This window comes from Hoplias malabaricus, chromosome 13 (genome assembly GCF_029633855.1).
Source record: "Hoplias malabaricus isolate fHopMal1 chromosome 13, fHopMal1.hap1, whole genome shotgun sequence".
NCBI lineage: Eukaryota > Metazoa > Chordata > Actinopteri > Characiformes > Erythrinidae > Hoplias > Hoplias malabaricus.
Window position 1 is genome coordinate 30,556,104 of NC_089812.1, and position 24,751 is coordinate 30,580,854.

At 40.5% G+C, this 24,751-nt stretch overlaps 1 protein-coding gene across 2 annotated transcripts; it reads left to right on the plus strand.

Moving 5' to 3' along the window:
* Positions 1-3,542: 3,542 nt before the first annotated feature.
* LOC136665278 (ubiquitin-conjugating enzyme E2 Z) lies at positions 3,543-23,235 on the plus strand. 2 transcript variants are annotated; one of them, XR_010795220.1, is made up of 8 exons: positions 3,543-4,341; positions 8,038-8,110; positions 12,719-12,906; positions 14,472-14,583; positions 16,886-16,998; positions 19,778-19,868; positions 20,090-20,396; positions 20,516-23,235. XR_010795220.1 is itself a non-coding variant. In XM_066642836.1 (7 exons), exons 1-7 carry the CDS (start codon positions 3,911-3,913, stop codon positions 20,264-20,266), a joined length of 1,185 nt encoding a protein of 394 aa, XP_066498933.1. In that variant the 5' UTR covers positions 3,543-3,910; the 3' UTR covers positions 20,267-23,234. The 2 variants fall into 2 exon arrangements, 1 of the variants encoding a protein (XP_066498933.1); XM_066642836.1 differs by having other exon boundaries at positions 20,090-23,234.
* Positions 23,236-24,751: the final 1,516 nt, after the last annotated feature.

Here is a 24,751-nt window from a genome sequence, read left to right on the forward strand (position 1 = left end):
TGCCTAAGACTCTTCTTTTGTAGACATGGCAGTTGTGGGTTTAAAAATCTAACTTTTTAATGAGTAAATCTGCAGTAAGTAATGCACATTAATTCTCTACAGTCAGGAGCAGCCTTGGGTTAAGGGCCTAAGGGTTAAGTGGATTTGGGACTGGAAAGTCAACAGTTTGATTCCCTTGAGTTGATGGAAAATGGAATCCTAAAAAAATACTGTGAAATGATTCCAATATAGTTTACTAAATTACATTTTATTAGTAATTTTTTTTTTCTTTAACTTTCTCTCAAAAGCAAAAATTGTCTTGTTCACTGTTACCACACCTGTTATGAGCTAAAGTCAGTGGGTACATGGTTTAACCACTCAACCAATACCTAACTTGTTGCAACAAGATATTTGTGGTCAACACACTCATATAATTTGGTTGCCTTTGGGTGATATGCTGCTAATTTAATTCATTCATCTTACCTGCCAACATGTGTTTTTGGACTGTGGGAGGAAACCAAAGCACCCAGAGGAAACCCACGCAGACACGGGGAAAACACACCTCACTCCTCACAGACGGTCACCCGGAGGAAACCCACACAGACACGGGGAGAACACACCACAGTCCTCACAGACGGTCACCCAGAGGAAACCCAAGCAGACACGGGGAGAACACACCACACTCCTCACAGACGGTCACCCGGAGGAAACCCACACAGACACGGGGAGAACACACCACACTCCTCACAGACGGTCACCCAGAGGAAACCCACGCAGACACGGGGAGAACACACCACACTCCTCACAGACAGTCACCCGGAGGAAACCCACACAGACACGGGGAGAACACACCACACTCCTCACAGACAGTCACCCGGAGGAAACCCACACAGACACGGGGAGAACACACCACACTCCTCACAGACAGTCACCCGGAGGAAACCCACACAGACACGGGGAGAACACACCACACTCCTCACAGACTGTCACCCGGAGGAAACCCACACAGACACGGGGAGAACACACCACACTCCTCACAGACTGTCACCCGGAGGAAACCCACACAGACACGGGAAGAACACACCACACTCCTCACAGACTGTCACCCGGAGGAAACCCACACAGACACGGGGAGAACACACCACACTCCTCACAGACAGTCACCCGGAGGAAACCCACACAGACACAGGGAGAACACACCACACTCCTCACAGACTGTCACCCGGAGGAAACCCACACAGACACGGGGAGAACACACCACACTCCTCACAGACGGTCACCCGGAGGAAATCCACGCAGACACGGGGAGAACACACCACACTCCTCACAGACGGTCACCCAGAGGAATCCCATGCAGACACGAGAACACACCACACTCCTCAGACAGTCACCCGGAGGAAACCCACACAGACACGGGGAGAACACACCACACTCGTCAGACAGTCACCCGGAGGAAACCCACACAGACACGGGGAGAACTCACAGACGGTCACCCGGAGGAAATCCACACAGACACAGGAAGAACACACCACACTCCTCACACAGTCACCCAGAGGAATCCCATGCAGACACAGGGAGAACACACCACACTCCTCACAGACTGTCGACCGGAGGAAACCCACACAGACACGGGGAGAACACACCACACTCCTCACAGACAGTCACCCGGAGGAAATCCACGCAGACACAGGAAGAACACACCACACTCCTCACACAGTCTACCAGAGGAATCCCATGCAGACACAGGGAGAACACACCACACTCCTCACAGACAGTCACCTGGAGGAAACCCACACAGACACAGGGAGAACACACCACACTCCTCACACAGTCACCCGGAGGAAACCCACGCAGACACAGGAAGAATAACCCTGGAGGGGACGCCAGTCCTTCACAGGGCAACACAGACACACACACACTCACACCTACGGACAATTTCAAGTCGCCAATCCACCTGCAACGTGTGTTTTTGGACTGTGGGAGGAAACCCACGCAGACACGGGGAGAACACACCAACTCTTCACACAGTCACCCGGAAAAAACCCACACAGACACAGGGAGAACACACCACACTACTCACAGACAGACACCTGGAGGAAACCCACGCAGACACAGGAAGAACACACCACACTCCTCTCACAGTCACCCGGAGGAAACCCACACAGACACACGGAGAACACACCACACTCCTCACAGACAGTCACCCGGAGCGGGAATCGAACCCACAACCTCCAGGTCCCTGGAGCTGTGTGACTGCGACACTACCGTGCAGCATGTGTCTTGCCCCTGCTGCTAATTAATTATTTATTATTTATTAAGGGCGGCACGGTGGCGCAGCAGGTAGTGTCACAGTTACACAGCTCCAGGGACCTGGAGGTTGTGGGTTCGATTCCTGCTCCAGGTGACTGTCTGTGAGGAGTGTGGTGTGTTCTCCCTGTGTCCGCGTGGGTTTCCTCCGGGTGCTCCGGTTTCCCTCCCACAATCCAAAAACACACGTTGGTAGGTGGATTGGCAATTCAAAAGTGTCCGTAAGTGTGAGTGAACGTGTGTGTGTGAGTGTGTTTTGCCCTGTGAAGGACTGGCGCCCCCTCCAGGGTGTATTCCCGCCTTGCGCCCAATGATTCAAGGTAGGCTCTGGACCCACCGCGACCCTGAACTGGATAAGGGTTACAGATAATGAATGAATGAATGAATTATTTATTAATGCTTTGCAATTGTTTTAAAATATAAATTAAAAAAAATGCAATAGACAAATTCAACATCTTAGTTAAATAGTTTTTTGATATTTCTAAATTAAACTTCACTAATGTGTGGTGGAAGAGTTCAAATTTGTACCGCTTGTTGGTATTTTGCCCTGTCAACTTGTCAGTGACATGAGTCAAAAATGACTGTGTTTTGATAAGAAACCATGCTATATACAGAGTGCTTTTGATTCAGATTTGGTGTGTGCCTGCATGATTCCTGATCCAGCTTCAGCTGTGTAATTTGTGCATAAGCTTGTGCACCAAGATTAATTTTTTTCTTATCCTTTTAAAAAGTCATATTCATCCAAACGTGCATTTTGAAGATTTTTAATTAGAAAATCTCAGTTTGTACAGACATCAAATGCTGTATGGGGGAGGAGGCCTTAATGAAATAACTTGTCCAGGGGGTGTACCACAGGGCAGTTTAGCCAGAGGAGTTGAGACTAAAGTTGAGCACTGTCCAACAGGAATGTCCCTCATCTCTTTCATTTTGGAAAGCCTGGAGTTTGGGCTTTAAAATCTTACTGGCTAAACTGAGAAAACTGCCTTTTTGACTACAACACTTCTGATTTCAGACGTGTTTACCAGACCATTTGGAAATATCGCTGTTGGCCGTTCTGTGTTTATAACATTGTGGAGCTTTGGTTTTGCGTCAGAAATAGAAATGACCGCAGGCTGTTCTCTCAATAGCGCTGAGTGTTTACTGAGACGAACACAGACTGTGTACGTTGTTTCATTATGATACGGACATTCCGAGTTTGCTGGAAGTCTTTCAGTTTCGTTTTAGGAGTACACCGGTAGATGGCGTTCTGGTTTTCTGTCCTCCAGTAGAAGGAAGTAGCTGAGAAAAACACGGCACTGAAAAGACGGAGCAAGCGGAGGCGGCAGAGACGCTGGACAGTGTGTTTCTGCTGTATGTGGCGTGTGTGTTTTTACGGTTAATGAGTTGTAGGAACGGGTATCGTTCGGTTATTCATTCGGGGTGGAATCAGCTCCACTGTTATGTGTCAGATGTTTGAGGGCGGAAAGGAAGCTGGGGACGATGGAGTCATCTCTGTTGGTCCCGCTGCTCTGTAGCGTTTAGTGTGTATCAGGTTCCTGAGCAAAGACAAACACTAACTGCGAGGAGAACGTGTTGGAGGTGAGAAGTCAGAAGTGCAGCGGATCGTTGGGACGATTAAGGTGAAATGGCGGACAGCGTCGGAGAGGGATCTAACGGCGCCGTGGGATCCAGTCAGGGAAACGGAGCGCAGTTATCAGCTAGTTTGGGTCCTTCTCCTCCGGGGCACTCGAGCGGCGCTAACCCGGCCTCGCCACCTCCCGCCGCGGCTGCTGAGACGGGCCTCGCCGCCGTGTCCCCCGCCATAGCGCACAACATAACGGCGGTAATGGAGAGCGTCGGTGTGCTGAGCAACGCGGTGAGCGCAGGTCTGTCCGCCCCCGCCGCCGGGCCGCCCTCACTGCAGCCCGGCATCGGCCTCGGGCTCAGCGGCGCTCCCCCGAGCCTCGCTGGAGCCGGCCTGCTCTCCCACATACACGCCACGTCCTGGGACCCAACTCTCAGCACAGACTGGGACAACGAGAAGGCCTCGCAGCAGTGCATCCTCCGGATAAAAAGGTAACCGGAGCCCCGAGAGCCCACAATGGGCATTTCCCATTCTGTGAAACTCTTTAAACCTGAGGGTGATTCCCAAACAGGACCTCTCACTTAGACTTAAATGAATTAAGTTTATGGTTAAATAACATCATTGGCATTTCTCCAGATTTTATATATGCTTGGAACGTGGTTAAAAAATTAAAAATAAAATACAATCATTACTCAGTTCTCTGAACTTTTACTCCCTCGCTAAGTTTGTTAGCCGAACCACTCGCTGGCCTCCAGGGCTGTTTGGTTCTAGACATTTTGGAGTCGACTCCGGATTCGACTCCATACGTTGGGATTCAATATACATGATTCCACATACATTTCACCCAATAATCTCGATGTGAAAAAAACCCGTAATTAAAGTATTAATCATATAAAGGACAGCTAAATTAACTGAGCTTATTAATTGGGACGGTTAATGTGTATGCGAGCCTTTTCTTCTCAAATTGGTGGACATTTTAGCGAAAAATATACGGTTTAAGACGTGTTCCTTGCAAATATTAAATAAAATTCATAATTGGTTTATAATCATAACTAATGAATCATATGTCTAGCTTATGAACGAAGGTGACGTGGAAGTATATATAATTCAGACACTTTTTAAAAAGTGACAGCAAAGCCTTTGGATTCTAAGTTGAATCCATGCTGAATCAGTAGAGTCGACTCCAGAATGCTTCGTATTGATGATTCGATTCTTAGGGGGACCGACTCCAGCCCTACTAGCACGCTAGCTCAATGAGAATTGGTTTAAGATAGCCACGTTTGACCAGACATATGGTGGCAGTTAGTTTTCTCCCGGCTCCCTCATTTAACTTTTATAAACGAAGCTCCCTCAATTATCTTTATGACGTCAGAGGTGGCCTAACTGAGATAACCGAAACGAAGTGCTTCTTAATGAGCGAACTAACAGTCGGTGACAAAAAGTGCTAACCTTAATAAGAGAGTTACAGCTTGTTGAAAGCCGCCTTATTCGCCTGTTTCCAATTTGAAATTTACTTTCCACCTTGAATGCGGCACCCCAGCGTAAATGCTGCAACATTTAAGATTGAACTGTAAATGTGACTAATTTTAGTTTAGCGGTTTAGGGCCCGAAACAGTGGCGCAGAGTTTCTGGGAATATTTCGTAACCGTCATAAGTGGGGTCTTTAAAATGGTAACATCCAGTCCACGTTTGTTAAGTGCTTTTCAGTTCTACGGAATTTGCGTTGACTCAGGTTCACGCCAATGAAAACAAAACAGAACCCTGACAGAATTAAACTACATCGAAAAGTACTGCAGGGTTCGAGTCTTAAGTGGTCTGGATATGAAATGCACACAAATAGAGTCACACACAGACAGTAATGTAGGGTTGAAATGTACTACACAGTTCACAGTATACAGTTACAACTTTCAGAACACATTACACTGTCCATGATCTAATAACCCTTAAAATCCCCGTTTAATTACCTCCACCCCCTCCACAATTTTCTGTTTGTATGACATATCAAATGACAAATTTAGACTTTTCCCAAGAAAAAAAAAATTCCCTGAAGAGTATGCACAGATTTATGCCGTCCTCCCCACCCCTTATTTCCACCAAATCTTTCAGTGTCCACTTGATGCGTCTTGAACACTCCTTCAGTGCTGGGATATGATGTTTTAAATATAAATGAATGGGATATGTCCCTAAGTGTGTGTGTGTTTATATCTCAACATTCTTTGAATTAGCTTTCTGACTTAAAAGGATGTATTTCAAAATATTTGTGATTATTTTTAATGGATTCTGAAAGTTGCTGGAACCAGGTTGAGAGGTCTCAGGAGTGTGTTGAAGCACTTAATGATGTTTGATTTGTTCTGTGGTAAGGCCCATGTACGTAGACTTGTTAAATTTTGTTATCCTTGGAATTTCAACAGAGTTGACTAACTGTACAGGTTTGCCACAATATCATCAAAAAGATATTTGTTTGTTTCATAATGAAGCAAAATGGAATTTCAGATGAGACTTAATACAGTCAAGTATTATTTTTCATTCAGTGCTCTGTTGCCTTTCTAAACAAAGTCTCAGCATTTCATTATAACAATAATGTGACTAATGTGAGTTTGCAGAGCCACTTTTAAACACACTGGTGTATGCTTTTATGACATGGAGTTTTGCTAACTAAATCTTTCCAGCCAGAGTTTGTTGTTGTGAGGTTTTCCCCCTCTCCCCAATCCTGCTCTTTCAATCAGTGTGTGTCATCACTAAAATGTGGAGGCAGAAGCTGGATCTCAAATCGCAATATACCACACTCGATAACATGTAAGAAAATAATGAACTGCCATTAGAAGTCCATTTATTAGCATTCCTGACTTGCTGTGATTTAGTTTTAAATGAGAGGGCTGTGTTTTTGGTGTGTCCTTGTGTTTCGGGGGAAAATATCCAGTCATGATCTTTTTTCAAGACCAGTATTGTGATTGTGAACTCAGCTGCAATTATTTTCTACACTCAAGATAAAAAGGTACGGTAGAGGTACATCATTGGTCACTAAAGGTACAATGTAAATGTACATTTAAAGGTTCAGCAGGTGGGTAAAGTCCAGTTGTGTTCCCTAAAGGTGCATTACATTCTCTTCTCCAGAAAGAGAAGTGTCAATTTGTAATCTATCCTTTTAGAACTGTGTAAAATAAAACAATATAAGCCCTGAAGATGGAATGGGGTGTATGAACTCAACACAATTTAAAATGAGAAAATTATAATACAAATTATTTTCCCTAACTAAAAGTTTCAGAAATGTACACACGAGGGTACCACTACAGTGACAGTTTTCCTAACAGTTTATATGTTATGGTCCATACCTCTTTGAATGCTCAGTGTGTGCTGCCAGACTGTCGTTTAGTTGTGGGTGTTGTCTATACTTCTATATTGTAGCTCTTGTGATTGGAAAGCAGCACTCTAATTTACAATTTCAGTATAGAAAGTGTCATTTTACTGCCCTCATCACTCACTGCAGTTTTCTGAATACATATGGATTAGAATTTAGTGATATTATCACTTCAATACACCAGTATTTTTTTCAAGCACAAGCTATGTTTTCCAGTACCAAGGTAGCAACTACTAACTCTCCTGAACATATCGTTGTGTGCAAAGGCATATTTAATCTTTCTCCTCAGCATGTTAAACCCAGCAAGTAAATAAAAATGGTGCATTAAAATGAGCAGGAAATATAATGCCTGCGTTTGCTCTTTGTGGAGGATATGTTAACTTATTTTGCACTTTGGCAAAACATATCCTTTGACCAGCCAAATATTTGAATAACTGAATATTCATTTTGTTGAGTCATGTAAAATAGGCTAAAGACTATTTTGCTGTAGTTTATCTATAAAGTATTTCCCCAATACCCTGTAGTAGTGAAGTGAAGGAAAATGGAAACAACTGGCAGTAGATCTGAACCCAGTCACAATTATTCAGAGTATCTTTTAGCATTGTTGGCCAACTCTGACTGCCCAAGACATAAACCTACATGTCCAGTATTGGGTTTTGCACTGCGGTACTGGACTAGGCTGAGACTGTGCTCCTCTGTGTTGTTGTGGAGCAGTTTAAAAAGTGTTTTTTAATATAGACACAGTGGAGTAATATTACTTCATATGTTCTCCTGATGTACTCTATTTCCTGCAAATGTATTTTAACATGATCTTGTTCTTCCCAAACAGAGACATTATGTCCATATATAAGGAGCCTCCTCCTGGAATGTTTGTGGTCCCTGATCCTCATGATATGACAAAGGTAAGCTTTAAATAACAGCTTCCATGTTTAAGACACGTTTGTGAGAACCCCAGTCTACACCACACTGTAGACTGGGGTTCAGTCCCGTGCCCAGGCACCAGCTCTGTACCAGTCAGAATTCTTGTGCCATATTCAATGCAAATTCAAATTTGCTGATGTCTCGAACATTTTTAAACATGTAAATCACTGTGGATGAAGCTGTCTGCCAAATGCCATAAACAGAAGATATGTTTTATGCGATATGGTTAAGACGTGTTAACAACAATGTATAATAAACTGTCTACCATGAAGGTGTTCATAATGCCAGTTAAGTTAATTTGCAAGTTATTGTTCACCATAAAGATTGAGAGTGCTGACAGTGTGCCCCTATACCTGTGCAGAATTACGTAAAAGCATATTGTCATTTCAGTATTTTAGTTGTACAGGCAAATACCAGAAATCATGCTCTTTCATAAATGCACAGAATTAGTTTCAGAGGTACATTTACAAGGTCTGTGAATAGCCTAATTTTGTTAATCTGGCTGTTGGGTTTACAGGCTCAAATGGACTGTAATATCTTCCCGTATTAATTATTATCTGAGAAGCTCTATCGAGCGGGTCTTTGGGCTTGATTCTGTAAAATTTAATTAGGTGGAAAAATGGTTTTCTGACGCTATTCTGAATCCCATAAATAATAATCCCATAACTGCAGGCAGTCTGTGGAGAGTTAAATAATGTTAGTATGTAAAGGCCTATTTATACTTCTGCATTGACTCATCATGGAGTCTATGCATGTGTCACTCTGCAATTACACCGCCACACCACTAGGGCTGAATCTCAAACATCTTCCTCTACACTATGTAGTACACAATGTAGTGGTGTAGTAGATTTATAAATCTTTAAAATTCCTTAAAATATCCTTATTTTTTCTCGGAGACCTCCTGTATTTTTCCTTTGTTTAACATTTTTATTCATCCCTTAAGCCCATACCAGTGTCTGAGGAAGTCTCTTGCTGTAAATAAGCAGCTGTCTGCTGCTTAAATTATGATTAGTCAATAAGTAAATTGGAGATATTTTGCCTTTTGTTCTGACTAGTCATTCATTCATTATCTGTAACCCCTATCCAATTCAGGGTTGCGGTGGGTCCAGAGCCTACCTGGAATCATTGGGTGCAAGGCAGGAATACACCCTGGAGGGGGCGCCTGTCCTTCACAGGGCAACACACACACACACATTCACTCACACACACGGACACTTTTTGAGTCGCTTTTTTGCAACGTGTGCTTTTGGATTGTGGGAGGAAATCGGAGCACCCGGAGGAGACCCACACGGACACAGGGAGAACACACCAACTCCTCACAGACATTCACCCAGAGCGGGGAATCGAACCCACATCCTCTAGGTCCCTGGAGCTGTGTGACTGCGACACTACTTTCTGCGCCACCGTGCCGCCTCTGACTAGTCATGATTCTAATTAAAGATATCTTATATTCCCTTTATATTAAGGATATCTTAAATATATTTTAAGCTATCTGAAACTAAATTGTAGATATCTGAAATTAAATTCTAGATATCTTGAATGAAAGTAATGACAAGTCAAAACTAAGTTAGAGGTATCCAAAATTGTATTTTTTACTATTCATAATTCCTTTTAAGATCTCTTCAAATAAATGTACAGATATGTTGAACTTATTTGCCTTTTGTACTTCTGATATCTTAAATGATAATTCTGACTAGTCAAAACATAGCAGACTTACATAGCCCATTTTCACATCATGTAAATGTTGCCAGGTCTGCATATTATAGTGTACTTTTTTTTTTTTTTTTACATTTTCAGTAAAGTCGTTTAAAAATATTTGTAGTTTTGGGTTATTTCTAATATGTTATTGCCTTTTTGAGCTTGCTTCATAGAGATGATGCCCATGAAAATAAGCCAAACGTGTAAAATTTCCACGATATGGAGGTCATGTTCATATGTTGCCATCTATTGGCGACAGGATGCAATTACTGCACCATTTAAGGTGGAACAGAAAATCCGAATAAGAAGCTGGCGAAGAAGAAGCCAACTTCAGCGTTATAGATTTTTTCTTTATTTTCCTCAGTCAATAAAGCATTTATTTGATATATGTTTATTTACATTTCCCATGTAAATAAACCTATGAACATTTCTCATTGATGGAGCATTGGCTGGTGTTATTACGATATAAGCAAATTTACTGAGAAATAAGCCCCAAATTAGTTAAAATGAGCACGCCTGTCAACTGTTGTGGCACGTGGAGGGCAATGACTACAATTCAGATATCTGAAAATGTAGTTTTGATTAGTCAAATTTGAATTTGAGATCTTTAATGACGTCAGCAAATTCGTGGTTTGATGAGTCCTGAATTAGTATTAGAGATATCTTATATGACATTTTTACTAGTCCAAATATAACTGTAGATATCTTAAGCTACTGTTCTCACTAGTCAAACTGTAAATGCAGATATTTTAAATTGTGATTCTGACTAGTCAAAATTGAGTTTTCACTAGTCGAAACTCTGTTGTAGATATCCAGTATTTAATTAAAGATAGTCAGACAAAAGCTATTTAATGTTAAAACGTCTTGCCTAAGCCTTTATACTTTGGTGTTGATTCGACACAGAGCCTGTGATGATGTAGGCTACGCAAGAGCCCTACGTCGTTGTTAGTGTTTATATAGTTTATAGTTTGTTTCTGCGTTGCTCTGCAATTACACTGCCACACCACCACACCACCACTGAACCAGGGGCTTCTAAAGTCCGGTCCCGGGCCAAATGTGGACCACTGTAAGATTTTAATGAGCCCACAGCATTACTTTTAAGATGAAGTGCCCACAGGCACTTGGGAGTGTTTTCTTTCCCCTGACGGTGGAAGCGGGGCGCTAATGTATAGAATATTGCACCACTGTGTTAATGAACTAAGCTAAATTTAAATGCCATTCATTTCTCTTGTCCAGCAAAGTAATTCATAGAACGACATTTGGTGATGGCTGCAGCAAAATAACCCCCACAAAGTTGACAGTGAGAACTGACGATTTAAAAAGTAGGGAAGTAATTTCCAAAAGTTCAGTAGTTAATAAATATAAACTTTTTGTACATTTATATTTCATATTTTCAATACACTCTTAAAAATAATTTAATAAATAATATATTAGGAAAGATTAGTGTCGCATCACACAGCTCCAGGGGCCTGGAGGTTGTGGGTTCGAGTCCTGCTCCGGGTGACTGTCTGTGAGGAGTGTGGTGTGTTCTCCCTGTGTCTGCGTGGGTTTCCTCCGGGTGACTGTCTGTGAGAAGTGTGGTGTGTTCTCCCTGTGTCTGCGTGGGTTTCCTCCGGGTGACTGTCTGTGAGGACTGTGGTGTGTTTTCCCTATGTCTGTGTGGGTTTCCTCCGGGTGACTGTCTGTGAGAAGTATGGTGTGTTCTCCCTGTGTCTGCGTGGGTTTCCTCCGGGTGACTGTCTGTGAGAAGTTTGGTGTGTTCTCCCTGTGTCTGCATGGGTTTCCTCCGCGTGACTGTGAGGATTTTGGTCTGCGTGGGTTTCTTCCGGGTGCTCCTGTTTCCTCCCACAGTCCAAAAACACACGTTGGTAGGTGGATTGGTGACTCAAGTGTCCATAGGTGTGAGTGAATGTGTGTGTCTGTGTTGCCCTGTGAAGGACTGGCGCCCCCTCCAGGGTGTGTTCCCGCCTTGCGCCCAATGATTCTGGGTAGGCTCTGGACCCACCGCGACCCTGAACTGGATAAGTGTTACAGATAATGAATGAATGAATATTTGGAAAGAGAAACTGGCCCTTAAGAATTTTGATATGATCCAGTTTGAAAAAGGTTTGGACAACCCTGCTCTATTATATTGTGTAGTCCACAGGGTGGTGTAGTAGAATTACATGTAGGACATTGTTTGGAACAGAGCATATTTTACATGTGGTGCCAGGAAAGAAACAAACGCAAAGCCAGCACGCATGCTCCCACTTCTCGTAGAATTTTGTCCTAGAGAGTTTTTTTTTTTTCCTCTCTTCTCTCCCCTCTATATTCAACATTTGTATTCATCCCTGACGTCCACATCATGTCTGAGGAAATCTCTCGCTATGAATTTGCAGCTCTCTGCGGTCTCTGGGTGGAGAAGAGGAGTTTGTTTTTCTGTACTTATTCGGTTCGATATAAACAATATCCATCTGACTTCTGACCAATCACAGTCGTTGCGGTCTGTAGTTACATTTTTGGAGAGGTGTGCGTCAGGTTACAGCCCAGTTTATATTTCTGCGTCAAACCTACGCATACTTTTTATTATAAGCAACTTAATATTAGCTTATCTAAGCTTGAAATAAACACTGCTTTGTTCATTGCTTTGTTCTTCCTTACCCATTCAGTGCTTGCAGTACAATATATGTTGAATAGGCACAGGAGGTATGAAAATAGTTGTCATTGTACATCAGCAATCACATTATTTGGTATTATCTTGGAATTGATCAAATGTACTGAATTTATTTAAATGGCATTAATATTGAAGTCATTTTACCCCAAATATTCTGAGATGCTTTTATTGAAGGTTCATTATTATGTAAGGCTAACAATGCATTTTGATAATTCTGTTTTTCTGTTTTTCACCCCAGATCCACGCCCTCATCACGGGTCCCTTTGACACACCATATGAGGGGGGCTTCTTTCTTTTCTTGTTTCGTTGCCCACCTGACTACCCCATCCACCCCCCACGCGTCAAACTTATCACCACTGGCCATAACACAGTGCGCTTCAATCCCAATTTCTACCGCAATGGCAAAGTCTGCCTCAGCATACTCGGGTATGTGGCTGTTCTTAAAAACAAAGTGCAAAGTTTATTTTAATATTTGACAATGCTTTAACAAGAAGCACATGATCAATTTTCGGTTGTGTTTAATGTATGAGAATGGTTTAAATCAGGATTGGGAACATGAGGGCTGTGTTCAGTAAACAAACATTTCATAACAAAGCTGACTTCCTTGAATGTTGTTTGAATAAATTGTTTGAATTTGTTGTGTATGTCTGGGAGATCACATGGAAGTGAATATATTTCCATGTCATTCACATCACTTAATCTGTTTACTTGCTGCAGAAATATAAAAGTTATATAATTTTATATCTTGGTGTCTATTCACCTATTTGTTAACCATTGCATACATGATGTGTTTTAAATAAAAAAAAATACTTGTCTGTCGAATACCATTTGAATTCCTGTCTAGAACAATTTTACATCCTTCAAATTTCTGTTCCCTCTTGCCTCACAGTTCATTTGTTACACACTTGTCACGGGGCCTGGTAGTTGGGGAACTGGGCTTGTAACCCGATGGATCCCCACAGCCGGCAGGTCATGACTGAAATGCCCTTGAGCAAGGCACCTGACCTCCAACTGCTCCCTGGGTGCTGTGGCTATGGCAGCCCACCGCTCCGGGCATATGTGCTCATTGCCCCCTACTGTTCACTAGTGTGCGTTTGTGTTTCTCTGCATGGATTGGGTTAAATGCAGAGAACAGATTCCTCTATATGCAAGCACAGTGGCCAATAAAGTCATTCTAATTCAGTCAATTGGAGACAGTAATTCATATTGCACCCACAATATACCTCTTTCTCATTAAAAATGCTTGGGGGGGTAATTTTAGACTGGTGGGTCATGTCCTATGTTTTTGAAAACTGTTATAAAATGTGAAACCTCTTTTGTGTAATGCAAAATTTCATGCGAGCTTCCCTAATAAAAGACACACACTTCTTCCTTAGAGCCTGTACATGTAGAGCATAGCTTAAAATTAAAAGGGAGAAAATATACAGAAAATTGAAGAATTAATCTATATTTGGCTGGTTGCCCAGACAGGGGCTAAGCTTAGCTCTGGAATATATCCTCCTTTCAATGGAAAATCCTAATTCAAAATGCAATGTAGGCCAGGACTAAGCTTAATCCCTGTCTGGGAAACAATCCAGTTGTGTTGTGTGTTGCTGTCAGTCTCATTTCATTAGAGTCATTTAACATAAACGATTGACACAATGACTCCTTACATATTTCTTTGCGTTAATTCCCCAGTGACAGTTACTTTCTAGAAATGTGGTAAACTTAGTTACTCACTCACTGTCAGTCGGGCAAAAAAGACCAAAAGCCTGTATATTGTTTACAGTCTCATGGCTTGATAACTAGATATAAAAATGTTATGGCCTAATGGGGAATGTCTTAAGAGAGTATCTGAACTGAATGATGTATAACTTGATTCAAGAGCTACACTGGCTGCAGGAATGGATAAAAAAAAAACAACTTTTGCTGCTTCTGTAAGCAAGAGGCTTAAATATGACAGAATATGTAATATCAGCACAATTAATTGATGCTCTTTTTATGATTTTCAGCACATGGACAGGTCCAGCATGGAGCCCTGCTCAGAGTATCTCCTCTGTCCTCATCTCCATCCAGTCCCTGATGACCGAGAACCCTTATCACAATGAGCCAGGTTTTGAGCAGGTATTTGTGTCTTAAGCTGAATGTTTTTTAGTGATGTTTATCAGTTTAGGTTACAACAGTGTACAGCACTTTTCCACTGCATGGTACCTACTCAGTTCTTCTACTCTGATTTTTGCTTCTCTGTTACCAAAATTGTGTACCTGGGACTTGGAAGTGGGATTTAATTTTTTAAAGGCTAAGCACCACTTAATGGACCTCCATGAATATTTCACATTATTGTAGTTACTGACAGATATAAGTATGAATTAAAAGGAAAATAGCAGCTTAATTTGCTTTAAAACTGACAATTTTATTAAATTGACGGAAAAACCCGAGCTCGCTACGGAAATTCTTGAACGCGACCGTGACGTCACTGGTGGACAACAGCTGAACAACGCCGCGGTAAAACACCGTTATGACTGACTGTTATGACAGTATCTAGCTAAATAACCAACATTATTCATGACAATAGCCTAGCAATAAGCTAAACTCAAATTTAGAGGTACTGTTATTCTTGTAAATGTGATCGAAGTCCAACTCGAATTCATCCGACACTATAAACCTCCGTAATGCAGCTACGTAGCCGAGTATAATTTGAGCCACCGAGTTTAGCAAGTCAAGCTAACGTTAACTAACACCAACTGAAACAGGCGAAGTAAGTGTCCTTACCCTGTTTACCTCCATGTTACAGAGGCTCTTGAACACCTTTCGTTGGTTTCCTTACATGCCCATATTGTTGGAACAGCGCCAGTGAAATGAGCTACAGATAACGGAGTGAGCGGATGGTCTTTCCAAAGTGCCCGTTTAAAGTTGACAAATTTAGTCCATTTCCTGGATATTTTGGGATCTTTGGGCCACTTGTGCACAGATGTCCCACTGTACATTGAATGATTGCAGCCAAAAACAACACACCTTTTCGTCATTTTGCATTAAATTAAGTGCAGCTTCTAGAGTGTTGTCCACCATCTACGTCACAGGCAAGACGCCTATTAGAGTTTCCGAACACCGTTGGGGGGGGACCAACGGTTTTTTAAACCTTATTCCTTGAATTAGTAAGAAATAACATGTTTTCTGACTATCAATAAACACAAGTTAGAAACTCAAATTCCACTGTATTTATTTGTTTGACACTTTCATAGAGCTGGTGCTTAGCCTTTAACTACCTACTTGCTCATGGTTCCAAGCAAGCCAAGTAGGGACTAAATGTTACATGTAAACTTTGTAGAGCTGAGAGAGGCCAGAGAGACTACTAAGTAATGACAAAAGTCAGATATCCAGCTCATAGTGGCTGTTTGTAAAATCTCCAAGCCACAGTAGTCATCTTGCTTTTCGTCCAAGTAGAGCAGAGTACAGTAGGTACCATGCAGTGGAAAAGCACCCTTTGATGACCACTCCAATTTCTTTTTTTTGTTGTTACTGTTTAACAAATGTTGGACTGTTTTTAATGCAAAGGGATGTATTTGGCCAAAGACATTTTCACGTCCAACATTTATTTCTGAAATCAATATATGAATCCTTGAACCCCCTTTCCTTCACTAATAAAGGCCTCTGCTGCTCTGGGAAGACCAGACCAGTTAAGATCAGGTGCTGATAATTGATAGTTATTTCTCAATCCCAAAAACCACTTCAGTTCATCCACAAGATAACACTGCAGAGTCAGTGCAGAGAGAGCAGTTCCACTCCTCCACAGCCCTATGGCAGGGCCTTTTTTACAACTGTAGCTCACTCGGTATAGTGATTTTTAAGTTGATTTTACTTTTCTGAAGTACCTGTTGTGAGCTTAGTATACACTTATAAATTGTACATAAATAAAAATGAAAGATTTCATACTACGTGAGCAGAAAAGATTTTTTTTGTTTTTTTAACCTGTGGTTCTTTTCAAAATATTTGACTTTTGGAAATACTATTTGAGTAGCAGTTACAGTTAATACTTCACTAATCCTGGCTTAAAACCAGTACAGATTCATCAAAGTCTGCATTGATTTTTAATAGACTTTGGGCTTTATGTAAAAATATACAAATTCAAAATATACAAAAATAATAATAAGTAGATCATGATAGAAGCAAACTAAAAGAAGTGTAAATTGTGTCAGCAGTGAGTTTACCTTTGTATACTATTGGAAATATAGGATATATTTGGAGCTAAATATAACCAATCAATCATTCGCCATGGCTGAATAAACCTATACTTTTTTTCATTATGTACATAGCGGCATTGTGTCTTATTTGTGCATGCAACTAGTTAGGTATTAAGAGGATGCTGCATTTGAAGGCTGCTTGGTTTGGAACAGAAGGTCACACTTACTGTTTCTGTATTTATTAGGAGAGGCACCCAGGTGATAGTAAGAACTACAATGAGTGCATTCGCCATGAGACTATGCGGGTGGCTGTCTGTGACATGCTGGAAGGCAAGGTACCATGCCCAGAAGCTTTGTGGTGAGTAACACGGCACATGCAAGTTCACACACAACACAAGGTTAAGTGATATTCCTCATGGATTATTTCATTTATATTCTAAAATGGTCTACAGGCCTCTTCTTTTTAAAAAAATTAATTAATTAATTTTAAAAAATCCAAAGGGGCGGCACGGTGGCGCAGCAGGTAGTGTCACAGTCACACAGCTCCAGGGACCTGGAGGTTGTGGGTTCAATTCTCGCTCCGGGTGACTGTCTGAGGATTGTGGTGTGTTCTCCCTGTGTCTGCGTGGGTTTCCTCCGGGTGCTCCGGTTTCCTCCCACAGTCCAAAAACACACGTTGGTAGGCGGATTGGCGACTCAAAAGTGTGTGTGTGTGTGTGTGTGTGTGTGTGTGTGTTGCCCTGTGAAGGACTGGCGCCCCCTCCAGGGTGTATTCCCGCCTTGCGCCCAATGATTCCAGGTAGGCTCTGGACCCACCGTGACCCTGAACTGGATAAGGGTTACAGATAATGGATGGATGAATGAAAAAAATCCAAAGACTCTAACTTGACCAGATAGCAGTGTTGGACATGTTCCTCCAATGCCTACTGATGATTAAACATGCTCAGTATATATCGTTGTCAGAAACATTCTTCTTATTCTGTGTGAAAGCCAGGAGTTGCAGAAGTCTTTTTAACACTGGAGTTGTAATTCAAAAGAATAGACTACTCATTGGACTACTTGGATGTTGTATTTTATTAGTGCAGTGGAATGCCCACTGACAACAGTAAAGAAAACATCAAATCATATTAAATTAGCAGCCAAACACACACTCTAAATGTAACTTCCTGTCTCTTCCTGTTTTTAGCCTACATTTATAAAGATTGAAATGTATTCAAATAATCAAATTCCATTTATTGCGTTCCACAATACAAGTCTTTTGTCTGTGTAGTGAACAAAAATGCATTCGGCTCACTCTCGATTTTCCTTTTTGTTGTCTCCTTGGTGAGCGAGCAGCTTGTCTGTCTGTCAAGAGTGTGTTCCTTATTGCTGCCAGTGTTAGTGGTTAGAACTACAGGGGTTGGACAATGAAACTGAAACACCTGTCATTTTAGTGTGGGAGGTTTCATGGCTAAATTGGAGCAGCCTGGTGGCCAATCTTCATTAATTGCACATTGCACCAGTAAGAGCAGAGTGTGAAGGGTTAATTAGCAGAGGGTAATAGCACAGTTTTGCTCAAAATATTGCAATGCACACAACATTATGGGTGACATACCAGAGTTCAAAAGACGACAAATTGTTGGTGCACGTCTTGCTGGTGCATCTGTGACCAAGACAGCAAGTCTTTGTGATGTATCAAGAGCCACGGTATCCAGGGTAATGTAAGCATACCACCAAGAAGGACGAAACACACCCAACAGGATTAACTGTGGACGCAAGAGGACGCTGTCTGAGAGGGATGTTCGGGTGCTGACCCGGATTGTACCCAAAAAACATAAAACCACGGCTGCCCAAATCACGGTAGAATTAAACGTGCACCTCAACTCTCCTGTTTCCACCAGAACTGTCCGTCGGGAGCTCCACAGGGTCAATATACACAGCCGGGCTGCTACAGCCAAACCTTTGGTCACTCATGTCAATGCCAAACGTCTGTTTCACTGGTGCAAGGAGCGCAAATCTTGGGCTGTGGACAATGTGAAACATGTATTGTTCTCTGATGAGTCCACCTTTACTGTTTTCCCCACATCCGGGAGAGTTACAGTGTGGAGAAGCCCCAAAGAAGCGTACCACCAGACTGTTGCATGCCCAGAGTGAAGCAGGGGGGTGGATCAGTGATGGTTTGGGCTGCCGTATCATCACATTCCCTTGGCCCAATACTTGTGCTAGATGGACGCATCACTGCCGAGGACTACCGAACCGTTCTGGAGGACCATGTGCATCCAATGGTTCAAACATTGTGTCCTGAAGGTGGTGCCGTGTATCAGGACGACAATGCATCAATACACACAGCAAGACTGGTGAAAGATTGGTTTGATGAACATGAAAGTGAAGTTGAACATCTCCCATGGCCTGCACAGTCACCAGATCTAAATATTATTGAGCCACTTTGGGGTGTTTTGGAGGAGCGAGTCAGGAAACGTTTTCCTCCACCAGCATCACGTAGAGACCTGGCCACTATCCTGCAGAAAGAATGGCTTCAAATCCCTCTGACCACTGTGCAGGACTTGTGTATGTCATTCCCAAGATGAACTGACGCTGTATCGGCCGCAAAAGGAGGCCCTACACCACACTAATAAATTATTGTGGTCTAAAACCAGGTTTCAGTTTCATTGTCCAACCCCTGTAGATACTTCATTCTGAGATGGTTATGCATTGCAAAATAATTATGCCACTTCAGAGCAACTTTACACAATGTGCAGGTGAGTTTGATTCCTCTCTTCTAAAATATTTCCAGACTGTTTAAATTATTATTTTTTTTTTTGTCTGCCATCATCCTTGCTTTTGTTTTTTATTTTGTCTTCAGACCAGTCCACTGCTCTCCACAGTCCACACTGAGTAGCAAAGGCAGTTTCAGTTGGAAGCTATTTTGTTTCTTTGGCACAGAATTGTGATTTTTATGACTTTTTCTGCAAACTCGTGTATCACAAAAACATCAATTAGCGGTAGGCAATGAAATAAAAATATAACATGATGCAAGATCAGGTAGCAGTTATTTTAACCAGCTGAAGCAGCTTAAACAAGAGACATTTCTGTTTTTACAACGGCTACTTTCACAAGAGCAGTAAGCCACTTTTTCTTTTTCTTTGTTTACATGTCAGGAGTGTGATGGAAAAGTCCTTTCTGGAGTATTATGACTTCTATGAAGGAGTTTGCAAAGAACGTCTGCACCTACAAGGACAGAACATGCAGGTGTGTGTTTAACCCAAATGATAATTGTTTGTCTTTGTAGTGGAGTAAGATAAAGAAGCTAATAACATATAGCATCTTTTGAATGAGTGTTTGTGGAATTATATATCAATTAACAACAAAATACATGCAAGAAAATGCTGTACTTTCTTGAAAAAATATAGTAGTTGAAGTACATTTGAAATATTTTGCTTGGAAATTACACCACTTTCCTCTTTCTTCAGGATCCTTTTGGGGAGAAGAGAGGCAGATTTGACTACCAGGGGCTGCTGGCTCGTCTCAGTGCCACACAGAAGCGCTTGCGAGAGAAATGCCCCCCTGAAGACAATGATGGAGACTCTGACTCTGACACAAGTTCATCCGGAACAGACCCCGACAGCCAGGGCAGCTCCCAGCCGTAAAGCCCCCACTAGAGGCGAAGAGCAGGAGTCTGACAAAGCACTTCTCTTTACCTGTTGCTCTGGACGCTTTTACATAGGCAACATACACAGAGCACTGAGCATTTCAAGAATCTAGTTGAGAAGCACAGGGGTTAGTTTCTCCCCTGTTCCTTTAGATTGGTTCAAATTTTGTTTCTCTCTCTCTGTCTCTCTCTCTCTCCTTCTGCTGGCCAGTGGCTGCCTTTCATTTCCTTTTTGTTTTCTTCTCAGAGAGAGAGAGAGGTCCAGTCTGTAGTGGGAAAGGGACTAGGAGATTGCTGTATGTGTGTATGTATGTTGATGTACATGCAAGCTCCTCAGCAGGTCAGCACACATTCTGCCTTTCGGAGCACATTCTCTGCTCCCCTCATTTCACTTTCTTCTGATGATCAGCCACACAATGCAGAGGTAGGTTAAGTGTTACTGACCCTCACCCCAGACCAGGTCATTTTTACACCTTAGTGCACCTGTGCCACTCTTGCAAATGGTTTGTTAGTCTTTTCTGTTTCACTTATGTCTTGATAGTAATCTCAGCATTTATATCTCCACGTTAATTGAGTCATTAAAAAAATATTTTGAATATTATGAACGGAGTCATAATTTCAACATAAATTCATAATGAATTGCTTTACATGATCTAAGAAAAAGAAAAACTGATGCAACTACAAAACAAATGTATATACATAAATATTGTGCATAGAAAGGTTTTATTTTAATGTTAAATGTGCATTAAATGCTTTTGAATGGGTCTGGTGTGATCTGATATCGACGGCCAGTAAACTGATCAATTCATTTCCACTTATGGGAACAACTGTCCTATGAGTGTTATTGTTTGTACAGTCGAAGGACCTTGTCCGTGTTGTTTCAGCCTGATTAAAAATTCTGGTTGAATAAGAACATAAGGGCTCTCCTTTCTTTTTGCCATGGATATGAGGAGAACATGTATTTTTCAACTGACGTCTTTTTGGGACACATTAGTCCATCTGTTTAGTCCCTCCTCTTTAATTAAAGAGGCAGCGGAGTCTCTTGTCTTACACTGTACATCATCATCTCCTACAGAACTCCAATTAACTAACACTGACTACTTCGGGACGTGTCACAAATATTTATAATTAAATTGCTGAAAAGACTGTGTACACTCTTTAAATATAGAAAGCTGTTTTAAGAAATGCTGGAGTAGATACACTTTAGATTCTTGCCTGAACCTTTCTCTGGGGGGGGTCCCTTTTTAAAGAATTACTTGTGTACGTGAGATGAGGGACATGTGAAGAACTTTTACACCAATAAAAGGTTTTCTTAGAACCATTTGTCCAAGCCATAAACTACTTAAGAACCTTTTTGTAAGAGTGATGTTTCTGAAGTAGAAGGCAGTAAATCTTAGTTAAGTATAATCTGGATTATTTAGTAGTTTCTTTCTCTACCAAATATGGATGAAACTTAATTAACCCATTAAATTCCTCCTCTTTCATGTGAGATGGCCCATAAATCAGATATTTTGTCAACAAGACGCTTCTCTCACAAGCAAGAGAAATAGTCAAAATTGAATACAAGATTTATATATGGTTTGTTATTGCAACTTCCAATTATCCAGCAGGTGATGCTAAAGAATGCTAATAATAAATACCAGAGAAATTGGCCTCTACGCTCAAAGCACTAAATTGATGCAATGTCTGTTCAATGATTAGGTTGAATCTCAGATATGAAGAACATTACAACATTGGAATCCTTGTGGTTTTGCATGTGCTCTGATTTTTAACGCTCTTGTTCTTACGTAAAAAATGGCATTCAGATGTTTCTCTTCTAATTGGAGGTCCTTTTCTGCTCAGTGTAAAAGAATATATATGTAAACAAGCCATGTGTCTCTGAGACAGTGTCTGTTTGACCTTCTGTGTCATGATGTACTAATGTTCTTCCCTTGTTTGCAAAAAAAAAAAAGAACAAATTGTGTAAATAGTCCAGTGCATGAATCAGTTGCAGATATAATATAAATTGTAACTACAATGATCTTTCTCTTCCCTTATCTGACAGCAGGGTTTGTTTATGGATTTTCTTATTAAATATGTTTAATTAAACACTCTTAGAAACTTATTTTGGGCCTGAAAGTTTGATACAAACCAGTCAATGGGGAATTAATGCAAAGAAATATTTAAGATTTAATGCAAACATTTTTGTTTTCTTCGGGGTCCAATGCCATGTTTTGTTGAGTTATTAAACTAAATTAAAATAAATACACGTCTTCAACTGAGAAAGCACTTCTGCATATTTTAACTTACAATGGTTTGTTTTTTCCTGAATGTAATCTGTTGGGGAGGAGGCGGGTTGACATCAAGTCATATCATGTGATCTACTAAAACTGCACAAATATAGGCATGGAAATACCGAATTTTTATTTATTCTCTGTGTAAATGTTAACATATCTTTTAGAAACGCAACAAAATATGAGGCGTCTGAACCTATTCAGGAGTTTATGTAGTGAATTGTCTCCCAAATACTGATTTATTTTATTACCGTATATTTACTATCTATACTCATTAGTTGGAAGCATCTAGAACTATACAATGTAACCATGTCACAAGTCTTGATAGGAAGATCTTCATTGTGTTTGGCTAGACACAAATATTTTATTACAATTTGCTGTTTATTATTTGCTTTAAATGATCTCAGGGGTTGCCATCAAGAAGCCCAGTATGAAAAGTTTTGAGATGTATTTTTTTTTATAAATAACGTTTATGTTGGTTCTATGTATTCAAATAATAGATTATTCGTTCTCTACGTTAAACTGTGGTTACGTTTTTCAGCCACAGATTAAACCTGATGAACAGTTGAGAATCTTCACTCTCACTGCTGATTAGTCCAGCAATAAACACATTATTCTCAAACAAGTTTCAGATCTTTGACTAATTGTGGTGTCAGGAAACATTCAAATGACCCAAAGACTGATGATGATTATATTGTTTGAATAATATTAACACAATTATTCCACCTTTAACAATAAACAGACTATTAAATATTTTTCTTAGCGAATTTTGTACAAGAATATTACATTTAATAAACAAACATTCAATCAGACAATGGTTTGACATTCAATTACAAGTTTATTACAAATAAAAAAGATACTTATTTAAGTTCATGGTACTTATCTCAAATACATAACCAATAAATAGCAACCATTTTTTTCATGGGATAAATTCATTTTCAGATAGTAACTTTAATAAAAATAAGTTCGTTAACAGGTTGAGAGTACATTTCTGAAGATGTACTAATTGAATCATTGCTGTGTGTGGTGTTAATGCAGTTCATTTTCAGCTTGCATGTTCTGTTTGAATTAGATTAAGCTCTTCAGCTTGGATTTCAAACAACAACAGAGGTTAAAACATTTTTCAAATGTGCCCTTGTGATTAATGCAGCACCTGATCAGCAGAACAATATCAGACCAAATCAGACAAACACACACAAACCAAACAAATACATATCTGCTATTCATTATTGGCTAGAAGTGACTAGTCCTGCAGGTGACTTTGAAGAAAGTCTTTATTAAAACATGCATTATCCCTTCTGAAATGAAACCATTTCTGGGAGATCTAGAAGTCACTAGATGGCAGTAGAAAATGTATATCCAGAAACAAACAACATGTGTCGTGTTTCTTTATTAGGATCAAAACTTTTGTAAACTAAATGTATATGTCTATAAATGGTGGCCAAGCAAATCTCATAAACTCATCCATACTTCAGTTCTAACGGCACTATTTTTCCAAATCAGTCGGTCGGTCAAATTAGCTGGTCTTACTGATGTATTAAAATTAGAATAAAACTCCGTGGAAGGCTTCTCAGAGGTGTATAATGCTGTTTACAAAGGAGTCCAATTCTGTAAAAAAAAATTGCAAATTAGGGTTATTATAGGTAAAGGGGGACACATACTTAATGACATTTGTTTTTCTTTACGTATTTTTATTTCAGTGAGTTCATCCTTGAAAAGCAGTGGCCAGGTTCTATTTGCGATAATAATATAAAGAAAATAAGGGGAACAAACCCCAATGTAATGGAATATGTTGATAATATGTCTTTGTAAATTGACTGAAGACTTTTGGTAGCTTTTTTTCTTGTCTTCTGATACCGTTAAAATAAAATACTAAATCTGATACAGAAGGTTTTTTTTTTTAATAGATGAAAATTCTGGCATTTTGAAATAAACCTAAACAAATTATATAAAATCACATATAATAACTAGTAGATGAATATGTTTTAAAATGTTTTATGAAAAGTATAATTGTAGTTAAAAATTCAAAATATTCTCACTCTCATCATTATATGGTATACTTGTAGTATTACAAATGACAATTGTCATTTTATTCAACCAAAAAATAACTTAAAATTTAAATTGTTTTTTTACGAATGGCAGGAATTTATTCATCACTGTATTCATTATGAATTCCATCAAAGAAAAAGCATGTGCATCAATTTGTTCTG